Raw genomic sequence first — 13589 nt, forward strand, 5'->3', positions numbered from 1 at the left:
GGACTGGCTCCATCTGGCGCATCTTGGTTCTGAGGACTGGTGTGCGCAGATGTCACTTTTATGGCCCATGTACCAGCCAACACATCAGACGTCAGACACAAATCGGGGACTGGAAAAGCTTTGGAAACCTGAAAGGTAAACCCACTAGTGAATACTGCAACATGGAAGAGAAGACTTCTATGGTTATGGTACGATTTTACACAACTTTCCTTTCTTGCTATCTGAAGTCCTGGTAATCACTGTATGTGCCTTTTATAATGTGGTGGGTCGACCTTAAAGCCAGAGAGCTCTGATAAGTACCCTACTGGGGAGCATTTCTTTTACCCACTTTGTGTTATACAGTACATGATGGGGGGAAAAGTAATTGGTTACCGTATGGAAAGCAAATTCCTGAAGAAAAAAGAAACATTTCAGATTATACTAAGGGGATGGTTTATCCGAAACCCCCCCCCCATCCCAAATGTGGAAAGCTCCCATTAACAGTGAGATACCCATTTTATTAAATGATGACATAAAGAACTTGACTGAAAATGGGGCCTCTACTCATGAAGGTGACGATAATCTTGGGAATACACTGAATGAAGAATCATATCCAGGGAGATGCAGTTCGACTGGTCAGTTTAACCAACCAACCCATCAGGATTTTCACACACCTACATCGAAGAGCCAGTGGAGACCAGTTCAAAGAAATGGATCCAGATTCCAGAACCAATCACAGAGGGGACACCAGAATCAGAGATTTTAGATGAAAACGAGGAAGGGATCAAGCTGCATATTGTTTTGTTGTTTTACGAGCATTCAGTTGTGGAAGATTTTATGTGGAGAGTAGTATTTGTTAAATGTTCATATTATCTTTCTTCTGTGGTGGTGCTGTTTTTATTTTAATGCCTCACATCATCACATATGTATATATAAATCATCCCCTGGAACTATAGGATTCCTGACCACTTCTGCTTTCTTTCCCTGGCAAATGTTTGTTTTCTTGTGTTTTCTTTAAGGAAATTTAATGGTGTACATTTAGCCATCTGTGTCATAGAAGATGGTTGAATAAATACCTGTACAGATTAGTAATAGCTGCATACATGGTATTTGGGGTGTTTGATATGATGGGAATATTGCAGTTGCACTAGGTTATAACTCCCAACACTTAAATGTGTCCTATCTAGTCATTTTTTTTCTCTACCTTTTAGCATTTGGTACACCATACAGCTGTCTAAAGGAGGTTTTGTAAAGGCTTAGTGAGTAATAGACTGTTTTATGTTATATGCAGGTTGTTATCTGCTGTTCTAAGAGCTTCAGAAGTGGAGTCTCGAGCAACAAGGGCAAACTTAATAGAACTTCTAAGTCCACAGATGGGTAAAGATATCATGTGGTTCCTCAGAAGATGGACAAAGACCTACCTCCTTGTAGAAGAGAAACTTTATGATCAGGTAATATTAAGTAAAAAAATGTTGCAGCTTTATTAACAGTATAGTCCTTACTGAGACAGTGGAAGGATGATTTCTTACACTGGGCTTAATCATCTGTCAGCCCTAAACTGTAAATGGAAGCACATGTATCTGACTTTGTGTTCCAGTTTTGCTGTTTATTTTTGTTTTCACAAATAACACCTTAAGGCTTTGTGTGAGCATAGAGCTTTTGTATGTTCTTGTGCGTTTTGGTCTGCCAGCCATCAAACCCCTCCCCCTGTGTGTCTGGGGTCCATTCGTTCCCCCTTTACTAGGTCTACTCAGTACAGGTGAGAGCTGAGCAGAGAGGTTATTCAAGTAGCTGTGGAGTTTTGTGCCCCCACTGCAATCCTTGCATTTGGGTTCTTTTTTTTAGGGCCCTATCCTTGTCCCTGTTGACTGACATGGCATCTGTGTCACTGTGGTCATCCTTCTCCCTCCCTTTATTTGTGTGTCTCTCCACCCATGAGGGCTGCCATAACCAGCACGGGGATCACCAAGACTATGTTCCCAGTCCTGGCCATTTTGGTGTTATGCATGCCTCCTCTTGCTTGGTAATAACTAGCTGACTTAAACAACTACTCCCTGCCCCCAGGATATGTGAGCCAGCAAGTGCTGTTCACTCCTATTCTCCCCTACCCAGCTTTTCTAGCAACCAGGCCACTGATCAAAGTTGGATTATTTGCATCTTAGCCAGGGCTTTAAACCTCTGCCACAAAAATTAGCCTATAATAATTAATTTTCAAAATGACTTGAATGATTGGAACCGTTTGGTCCGGTATCATTTAGTCACACATTCCAAGTGATACTGAGATCTAGAACTCTAAGGATAAGAAGTTTTCCATTTACACCCAAAGTTGAGTGGTGTTGCAGTATACATAGATTGGGAGGGTGCAGAAAGGCTTGCTGCTTTGCAGAAGCATTTTATTTCCTAGCCAGTGTTTCACAACTTCAGCCGTGTGAGGATTGATAGTATGTCATGATTGTTTGGGTGTCTGTAGCCATGAATCTACTTGCTAACCACTAATGAGCTTTATCCTCTGGTCTGAGGTCTGATGCCCCGAGTTCATTTGCATCCATTTCAGAGCAAAGCCTGTTAAGTAGACAGTAATTGAGTAACCCCAGTAAAAGGACATTTGTGTCTAATGAGGTTAACTTGGTTAACAGATAACTTAAAGAAAATGTGGTAGTTGCATTAGAATGCTAACTAGTCAGGTTACATGAAAAATGTCACCTTATGAGCTGTAAATTCACATTTTCCAGTGCCATATATGAGCAGTCTTAAAAGGTCAAAAAGAGGTAAAAGCAGCATGTCAGGAATCCTTTTCCTGTGCTACAGTCTGTTGTACCAACCACTAGCACTGGATCTAGAAGCTGTAAATATCTTTCATGAGCTGAATGAATGGAATTGAAACTCAAATAAGTTGGAAGAGGAATTGTAGGAAAAAAGGACTACAATAAAGTCAGTGTGTTAGGAGTTCTTATTCCACAGTTTATAAAGCTGATCAGTAGAGTCCATATAAGTGAGAAATACCAGCAGTGAACAAGTACAAGTTTCATAAACAAGTACAAGTTTCATAATGTGTATAGAATGTACTAGTTTATACATGCACACCCAATTACATGTTAGAAACATTATCGTACAATAAAGAGTGATTACCATTCAAAAAGGTGCATGCTGATTGGACAGTCCAGTCAGCATGCTTGTTGTAAAATGAGTATATCTGAACAGAAGGTAAATCAGCCACTAAAATGTATTTGAGCAACTGACCATCCATCTTGATATCCTCCACTAACACTTGGAAAACAAGGAAAAAAAGCAGAAACATCCTGCTAACTCACGAGCTGTGTGCTTCTCTAACCTACACCACACACTTTCTTTGAGAGCAATTTGGGACAAATAAATGAATAAAATCAGAAACGTTACAGCCTGCCAATATGCTGAAGTCTTTTAAAGTTAATTTGTTTGCGCCACTAAGCGGACATTTTAAACAATGTAGAGGAAACATTTTTTCTGTGCAAGTATCATGCTGTGTGGAGCAGAATGGTAAAATATACTTAAAAGAAAAAAGGCCTGTGTACCTAGTGACGCCACCTGAAATGGAGCTTTCAGCCATACCTTCAGTCTTCAATGATTTGTCAGAAAACTGCATCTTGAAGAACAGACCATAAATATGACACTATCTGGACACCCTGTAGAAATGTGCTCACTAAATAGTCCTTAACAAAAAAAAAAAAAAGGCAGTGATAGCAATGCCAACTATTCGTTCCTAGAGAAGAAGCATGCCACTACATGTCTGGGATGCCTCAGGCTACTAGAAGACCACAGAAGAACATTAAAGTCCTTTTATACAATGTCATTATTTTAAAAGGTAAGACACTTTTTTAATGTCATTGTAAAATAGCAATGATACACTCCTGGGTGTGTGTAATGCAACACAGGATTTACCCACAGTTTGTTTTAATTACTATGACTTAGCCCCTATGATCAAACCACATCAGCCATGGGCAAGTACTCTGTTGCCCACACTAGGCCATGCATTATTGATAAAATGTACTGTAATTAATCTGCTGATACAAGTATAGTAATGAGTGCCATTTAGCAAACCATAAGTATATTTTACCATATAAAAACAGGTTGTCCTTGTATCTCCTATAAAATTTTAGGTATGATCAGTAAATAGGTTCTTCCTCCCGTTGTGAAAGGGCCAAATTGCAAAACATCAAGTGACCACTGCTCCCATGGCCATGCTGCTGCCTTTGGTAGAAAGTGTTACTCAGAATTAAATCTAGTAATTCACAAATAGTCACCAGACAGAATGTTGATAGATCGCATTTTGTTCAGCAGTTATCTAATGACCTACTTCATGTGGCATAACTGTGTTTGGGTCTTTAATATCTGAATTAACTAACAATTTTTATCAAGATCAATGGTCTGTAGTGAATTTAGCAAGTGCCACTGTGTGAGTTACTTAATATGTTAAACAGAGTAGCTCAGTTATCAGTCAAGATGGTTGTAGGTTCAGTTTTAGCATCTTTGGCAGAAATTATTGTCCTGAATGGAGGTCTAGTGGCAGATTTGTGTATTTTTGGAATTCCAGGTAGAGTAGGAATTACCAGATTTTCTACCTAAAAAAAAAAAAAAAAACTCAAAGCTGACATGTTATTGAGTTGGTCATCAAAACTTCTGTACCTTTGCAGTACACAGGTTCGTTCACAAGGTGCCGAACAACATTACTGCAGCATTATGAGAGGTGTCTGACAGCTCCTTTTGCATTTGTTAAAGTTTTTTTACATCACTGATTTCCCTACGATTATGCCACTGAATGGAAAGGTAAACTGTAACCTCAGAGACATGATGGTAGTGAAAGCAAGTGTGTGAGACCATAGACTTTAATGGGCACACTGCCACCCATGCACGGAGGTGCAGCCATTACAGTATATGGATGTAGAGCACACTGTGCTTACTGTTATGTCAGGATGGACCACAGTAGATCTATTTGGGCCACGGCTTAAATGTCTGCAGAACTTTTTATTAAAAAAACTGCTGAAATACTAAATCACAACAGCACAGGTACATCACAGCACTTAACCCACTAAATGCCACAAAGCACCTGCAGTCATGACCAAATCACTTTATACTGTTACTGTCCTTGCAAATGCTGCCTCTGTTAAATCTCTTTTCCCACTAAATGCCACAAAGCACCTGCAGTCATGACCAAATCACTTTATACTGTTACTGTCCTTGCAAATGCTGCCTCCGTTAAATCTCTTTTCGTAAGATTGTCATAATTTCATATCGCAAATGTATTTAGTTTTGTTCATGAACAGTATTTCCCAACCTTTAGCTATTTTCATTGTGTGCAACTCACTGCTGTTTGATAACCCAAAAAGATTTAGCTATTTCAGCTTGGATGAATTTAAATGTATGTAAGTAGCAGTTTTTCTGAGTGTCATTTTCACACGCCTTTGTAAAAGATAGAAAAAGTCTGATTTAAAGGTTGTTTGAAGATGCTGCTGCTTTTAACCATCTCAGTCACTAATATAAAAGGGCAAACTATTGAGCAGATCATATTCAGTTTTACAGCAAGTTTCAGTTCAATGAAAGTGTTATCCAACTTTTCCCCCCAAAGGAATGAAACTTTTTTGAAGCAGTTTTTTTTTCAGTTTCTGAAATTTATGCTTAATTTTACTTTTATGTTTAATGTTTTCAATTTAACGTTTTTATCTTCAGAGAGTCCTTTTCTATATAAATGTTTGCCTGTAATGATGATTTCTTCACCTTGTTACTTAGTAAACCAGGGGCTGGTGTAATCAGACCAGGACAGATATATGTTGAAACTTGCATGTTTTTTTTTTATGTAACACGGGTTAAAAGAGGTAGCCAGTTTCATGCCCCTTATTAACACATTGTACAAGAAATAAATTAATTTCTTGTGTTCTTTTTGTAAAGGTTGTATGTTGAGGGAATCTGTTAACAAGTGCTATCATCCACCTAACTATCTGTTTCATTGCACGCTTTGGGCTCTACATGTTGCTTTTATGTTCATAGTACAACATTTTTTACTTTTCAGTGTACGCACACAGTCTGAGATTCAGGAGCAAATAAGCTGTAGTACTGAATACATTTAAATGATCTGATTATATGGTGCCTTTTGCATGGAGAAACCTCTTGCTCACTTAAATAGTGTCATTTCATTTAATTGACCTCCGCTTTAATGAAATGTAAGGCGTAATATCTGTAGGCAATTTTTTGCATTCGTAGGTGTAGATATGGTAGCTCTATCCTAGTGCTTGACAAACAGTGATGGCTAGATAAAAAAAAAAAGCCTTGGATCATTCATTTTGGACTATAAATCCCTCTTGTTTAAATACCGTACTGAATAATTAAGTCCTGTGGTGGTTGAATTCTTATTGAAAATTTGCCACTTATTCATGCTTCTTTCTTTTTTTTTTTTTTTTTTTTTTAATACTGAATACAAGTAAATTTGTATTTGATTCTGTATATTTTAAGTTTTGCTCCTCAAACAGAGAGAAAACACATCAGATGATGTATGTCTCCACCCCCTCCACCGGTCATTTTCTCCCTCATGTACTGCCAGTTTTCTAAGTCTTAGTGATATCCTTGTGACTAGTTGACAGTAACTTTTGATCAAATGAATAACCACATTATTTATCAGTAGTGTCCTGGGGAAAACAGTTGTTGTCTCTTGGGCAAAGTTCACTCATAAACAGAAAAAAAACTGTAGTAGGTGGTTTAAGTCATGAAGCTGGTATCAGCCAAGTTGTCATTGATTACTTTCCACTTCTGTCTCCATGGATCTCTCTGCAACCACAGCTTCCGACAGTTTCCTTTAAAATTCTTTCATTTGGCTAGAAACCTGTCATTAATTCATCCTCCTGGCCTGGTCTGTCATTGTAAATCCCATCTCCTTTTGACCTGCCAGTGCCTCTTCAGATCTTTTCTCCAAGTTGGCTATCGCCTGAAGTAGGTCAGTATAAGCTTTGGGACCCATTTGATAGAAAATGGGAAGTGTGGCAGGATACATCATCCTGAAACATAGGTTATACTCTACAATTTCTGATCACTGGGATAATGGCATTTCTGTGGGCTTGTGTATGTGTACCAAATAGTCTGTCTGCCAGAACACTTCCTTAAAAGAGTAATGATCTCTTCTTTTTGATGGTGGGAGCCAAAACTTGACCAACATTGATATTGGTTGATTAAGTGCCTACTCAGGGATGTTAACTCTGAGTCCATTCTATCATGATCATGTCACTAGGAGTGCCTCCACATTCCCCAAGACGCTTTTGGATGAATTCAGTAAAATTCTGACCTTTGATTATCTGGAAATTCAATTTGATGTTTTTCCATTGAGACTGATCTTGAAACACCAGTGTTTATGTATGTATGTATGTGTTTATTGTTTTATTTATTTACTATTTTAAGATAAATGGTCTTGTACAGATTCAAGATTCACCAACTTTTGTGTGCCATCTCTATCAGCAGTCTGGAGTTTCAGACTGGATAGTAAGAGTTTTCTCCACTTCTTTCAACTTCTTATTGTTTGAAGTGATGTAGTCAGTGTCCGCTAATTTTTACAATCGCCTTATGTATCTGGTTGATCTTGTTTCCCCAAGTTGAGGATGAAGTTTCATCTCATTCATCCAAAGTTGAAATGTCTTCTCACCGTTTCTGTTCATCTGTGTGCTCTTGTCCCTGAGCTCTACATAAATTTTCTTCTTTTCCTTGTTATTCCCTCTTTCTGTTTACTTTGGTTTGTTCTTTTTGTCAATATTGACTGTGCCTACTGTAAACTGGCACCAGGAGGCAAATTTGGTCAGTTTTAAAACCTTAAATGAAAATACTGAACTGGAGCACTAACTTTTCCTTGCCTACTCTCTCTCTCCCATGCCAGAAGTGTGCTTTTTGTCAAGATTTATTTTTTAGGTGTTTGTCAGCCTATTTAGTACATTTGGGTTTTTAACATCATTACGATGAATTTTGATATACGTTATTGCTTCTATATAGGATATTTTCTCCTTTTGCCATGTGTTTTTTGCACTATGTATTGTCATTTTTCAAAATGTGCCATTCTCATTACTTCATGCATTATTTTTTTTTTTTATTGGAGGAGCTTAAAATTTTATTATTCATTAAATGTTTTATTCATTTTTTTTTTTGCTGCCATTGTTCTATAAACTGCCTCCATGTTATTTAAAACATTAGATGTTTATTATCTGATATGAATACCATTGCAATATTCATCATTTTTTCCCCAGGGGAGTGATATTTGTTTATCATTAGTACATGTATCTTAGCAGGTATTTTGAGTTCAACATTGTAAAGTTTCAAAAGATTTAGGATTTTTTCTTGGAAATGCTGACATATTTTGGGTTCCTATTATATACTTGGAGGCATTTCATCGAACGCCTTTTCATCGACCATTAAATAACGAAAACACAAAACAGCGAATGATCATATAAGCGATTTCTTTCCCTGGGAAAGAAATCACTTGGCCACCTCTGTTACTTTGCCATTTTCCCCACTGTAGGGCGATCCCATAGTTGGTATATTTAGTTAGGAGGGTGTGAGGCCACAGCCCCCCACATTGGAGGGGGGGCAATGTTTGCAATGATGTGTTTTTTTTTGTTTAGAGTAAGCGATTTCTTTCTCGGGGAAAGAAATCGCTTATATGCACATTAGCTATTTTGTGTTTTCATGGTTTACGGGTCGATGAAGAGGCATTCAATGAAACGCCTCTTTGAGTATCTAACATAGACCTGATATTTTTATACCCCAAGTAGACTCCAGAGAATTTTTTCTCAAGTAGACAGCAAATGTTGGAGATGTGACTGGGAAGAAAGAGGTAATGGGAACATATTTTCTAAGAGTGCGTTGAGTTGGCGGACTTTAAGGATTCCCTGCGGGATGCGCTGTCAGAAATGCTGAGTGGGCTGATTGGTGTGACGAGGGAGATGATTTTCATAAGCTATGATACAGAATTGGAATTGCCTAGACATGGTGTAAGGCCTGCTGCGTTATAGTGGCTGCCAAAAAACAGTTACTAGAAAATGGAAATCAAAATCTAAACTGACAATACAAGAAGTAGTGAATGTAGTAACAGAGATAAAATAACTGGAATTGAGAACTTTAGAAAAGGGTAGGAGCAAACTACGTAGGAAAAAAGGAATTGTGGGAACAATACTTACAGGGGAGGAATGAGGTTTAGAAGACGCCTGGGCTTAAATGAGCTATACAATGTTTGACTGAAAATGATTGAGTATATTATAAGTGATGTATAATGCAATTGGGAGTGTGTCTGTATGGTTTATGTAAAATGCTTACAGCTAAGATTCTGTTAGTGTGGTTTGTTTTCATTTATATAAATGTATGATTATGTCGTGGTGGTTTAATAAATGTTTCTTATTTAAAAAAAGGGGGGGCAGGAATTGAATAATTTATGTAATGTAACTTGGGTTATATGATATATAGCAATATATGTGAAGTGTTAATATTTATAAACATGAACTGGTTAATACAGTTTGCTTTTATATGAATGTAAATCTGCCTTTGTCACAAGTGATAATTCAGTAAAGGTGTTTAGAAAAAAAAAACAAAACATTGTAAAGTTTCAGTAGTCTGACATTTCAGGATTTTGCATTCAGTAATATGCTTTTCAGTGTACTATTAAGTAAGTTATCAAATCCCCATTATATAATACATAAACACATACATGTGTAGTAGTGGAAAACATATTGGAAGTTAACAAATTAGAACATTTCCTCTGCTCAGTAAGCTGATATGTACAATATAAAGATGTCTAGAACCATTCACATTATGATGAAAGCAAATAATTTGTTTAAATATGCCTCAGTACATAGTTACTATTTTAAATGCTGGCCAACATACAGCAGTAGCTCACTTACTATACTGTGTTAATGCGAATGGTATCCTTTTATTGCTGCTTTTAAAGTTTCTCTGCATTCCCTGTCATTGGCAATTTAAACAATGTTAAGTAAATTCATCAGAAGTCTAGAATGGCCTCCCAGTCTTTATTCCTTTTGCCCCACCCATGTGGACCCAGGCAATCCTTGTATCCTGAGACTAGTCTGAAGACCTGGATGTTGACTGGTATAAAGGTACAAGAAATCAAGGAATTACTTCAGTCTCTAGCATCTCAAGAAGAAGAAATAGGGGGGATTTAAAGAAGAATGTCAGCATCTCAAAACAGCATGTGTTAAGACTACAGAAGAGATCTATGGCCAAGCCAAGTATCGAAATAGGTATGTAAGGAAAGTTGGCAGTAGAATGTAGAAATCCAGGAAGTCATCCGAAAAAAGGAGTTCTGGAAAAAGAGAGAGAGAAAAGATGGACCAGGCGAGGAAGCAATGCTAGTTGGGTAACAAAGAAGCGAAGAGAGAGATGCTATAGCATAGAACAAGGCATCAGAGGTATTCTGTACCAGCTGCTGAAAAGTGACTCAGTCAATGACACAAAGTCTTAGCAGCTTGCAAGGCAAAGACAGAAAGGTAAAGAAGATAGTCAGACACCCTTCATAAGGGCTGCCAACAACAACCTGGTCACCAGTCCACAAGACGTCAAAGGCAGATGGAAGGAGTACTTCCATCAGCTTCTGAATGAAGAAAACTCCATAGAAGCTGTACTACCCCAAGATGCATCCTAGGATGAGAAAAGATGAGCCCACCATAGAAGAAGTAAGAACAGCACTTAGGAAAATGAAGTCAGGGGAAGGCAGCAAATTCAGGTGAGGTCACAGCAGATATGATAAAGATGCTGGGTGAGATGGGGAAGAAATGTCTCCTGAGGGTACTCGAAGCAGTGTGAAGAGAGAGGCATATCGCAGATGACTGCAGAATAAGCCTACTAATGTGTGTGTTAAAGAACAAAGAGGACACTCACAACTGTGGGCTGTATAGAGATATCAAACTCCTGCCTCACTGGAGAGGGTGACAAATTAATATGCAGACTAGCAGAAAATAAGATGGGAGATGAGCAGTTAAGATTCAGATCAGGATGCAGCACAATGGACTTGATTGACGTTTGCAGTGTGACAAATAGTTGAGAAGAAGCTAGAGATGAGGAAAGACTCGAACCAGGCATTCCTAGACTTGGAAAAAGCATATGACAAGGTCCCAAGAAGGCTGCTTTGGAAGTCCCAGAAATATTGGTAGAATTAGTGCAGGTTATGTACAAGGATCCAATGACTCAAATACAAACAGTGCTCGGCCTCACAGAGGGGTTCCTAGTGGGAGTGGGGGTACATCAGGGTTCCGCACTGAGCCCACTGCTGTTCATACTGGTGGACTGCGTTAGCAAACCTGACAGAGGGGATATATGAACAAAGTTGCTATATGCAGATGATATGGCATGACTGACAGCAAGAACTTCAGCAAATGATAGGGGAATGGAATGCAAAACTGAAAGTGCATGGGGTGAAACTCTATACAGATGAGACGGTTGTAATAGGAGTAAATGGGGAAATTGGAAGAAGCTAAGAACTGAGATAAAAGGGAAATAATGGAACATGTTAACAGCTTCAAGTATCTAAGAGGGGTTGTTGAGGAAAAGGGAAGTCTGAATGAGGAAGTCAAAGCTAGAATCAGAGGGGCTATAGCCAGCTTTGCACAGTGTGTCAGGGATAGTGTATAACAGCAGAATGCCAAAGAAGCGAAAAAGTAAAATGTAAAAATAAAGTGGTGTGACCAGTACAACTGTATAGTACAGAAACATGGACAGTAAATCCAGACCAGTTGAGGAAACTAGAAGTGATGGAGTTGAAGTGCCTGAGATGGATGGTAGGATGCACACTGTGGAACAGGCAAAGAAATAAGGATATCAGAACAGAAGCCAACGTAGCTCCAGTTGCAGAGAAGGTCAAAGAACAGGTTACAGTGGTTAGTACACCTGCAGAAAACAATCTTCTGAAGATGTTTTGGGACAGACATGAATAAGGCAAAGAGGAAATGAGGGTATCCGGCAAAAAGGTGGATGAATTGTGTGAGAGAAGACCTGTGACAGTCAGGCATGAGTGTTTCATAAGGTAGCAGTGTGGCATTGAATCGAGAGAAGTAACAGAGGTTGAATTGATGTAATTCCATCAGATGTATGGATGATCGCCAGTGTTTTAGGGTGATTTTAAACATCACCTATTCACTTTGTCATTACTTGAAAAGGTCCAACATTCATGTGGTCATCCAGTATCAAATGTAGCAGCATGTTCGCCACAATGTGTCTAGTTAAGAGACAATGCATAAAATTAAACAGTGACATCGGTAGTCTGTGATAACCAGAGAGCAAATAAGCATCATGATACCCAGTTTTTCTCAAACATTGTCTACAGTTCATTAATCTCAGCAGTCATGTAATGTTTCTGCATACTGAAGTGAAGGGAGGTACATTGCAAGTATTATCAGCAATGGACATCTTTTGCAGACATCCACCTCTTCATCCATATTCTCAAGTTTGAATGTAAGCATTTCATCTGTTCACTTTATCCTTATGTTGTGTTCAGGTGGTGATTTGACGTGAAGAGCCTGTGAATTATGTAGACATCTTACTGTCAAAGTGAATGTCAAGTCTAAAATTTGAAATATAGCATACCTATTTGGAATTTAACATAGAAATAAAAAAAGTTAGTAAAAAAGCCCAGATCTTACAAAGTATTCATAAATATATATGATGTGTACAATAAAGCATAGTCTCTGACATGCATAGAGTCAAAAATGTATGCAGCATATTATAAATACATTTCTATTACGCTGAACGTAATATAATACTCTTGAGTCATACCATCATTATTAAAAGTGGTGTCTCTATGATGGAAGAGGGGCTTTTTATAATCTCACCATTGTATAACTGTTTGGTAAAGTTGAATGACGTAAACATACTACAGTACATATGATGTACAATATGTGCTCATAGTCCGTGATATGCATATATTTAAAGTGTCAAAATTACAGACATGCTTTTTTATATAATCATTGTAACATGTTAACACACCAAGTTGTCTTCATATTAATCAGTTGTGATGTGCATATTGAGCATGTTTAACGATATAAATGTAGACAGTATGTGAAGACACTCAACAGTGTTGTATGCATCTCTGTTATCCATTACATGTCTTAGTCTGCATTCCTTCTCCACTGTTAGCCTTCTAGACGGTGTGCAGCATTCTCCAGAGGAAAGCTGAACTCAGATTCGATCAATCCTCGCATGTTTGCAGACAGCACACTGTATGTCTGTTAGATTTAAGTTTGACTTAATAGCACTCACCTTAATACCTTGTGCCATCCTTTTGTGAAGTTCCGAGTCCTTGGCAGACCTGCTTTGTGCACAGCTAAGATGGATCAGAAATAAGGGGGAAACACTGGAGGCAATTGTGTTGCTGGGGAGAATCTTGTACTAAATTTATGCCTCTCCTTAGAACGTAGTACTGGTCAAAGTAAACAATAAGGTCATGGCACATGGTGGGTGCAGTTTTACGAAGCTGCGTATATACATCTGATATTTCCGTATCTGGTAGAATGGCTATAAAATGGTAGCTACCTGACAAGCTGTCAGAATGGCAAATCGCTATGATAAGATGCTTCCAGCCTTATATTTTGAACTTTCCTCCA

General features: G+C 38.2%; 1 protein-coding gene across 1 annotated transcript in view; it reads left to right on the forward strand.

The window, feature by feature from the left end:
• XPO4 (exportin 4) overlaps window positions 1-13589 on the forward strand; it is a 1500264-nt gene that overhangs the window by 1190859 nt on the left and 295816 nt on the right. The window contains exon 20 of the mRNA XM_044073186.1: window positions 1244-1430. Coding sequence (XP_043929121.1) covers window positions 1244-1430 — 187 coding nt within the window. The remainder of the gene's footprint in view (window positions 1-1243; window positions 1431-13589) is intronic.

This window comes from Protopterus annectens, chromosome 5.part1, assembly GCF_019279795.1.
Source record: "Protopterus annectens isolate FY-2018-M chromosome 5.part1, PAN1.0, whole genome shotgun sequence".
Classification (NCBI taxonomy): domain Eukaryota; kingdom Metazoa; phylum Chordata; order Ceratodontiformes; family Protopteridae; genus Protopterus; species Protopterus annectens.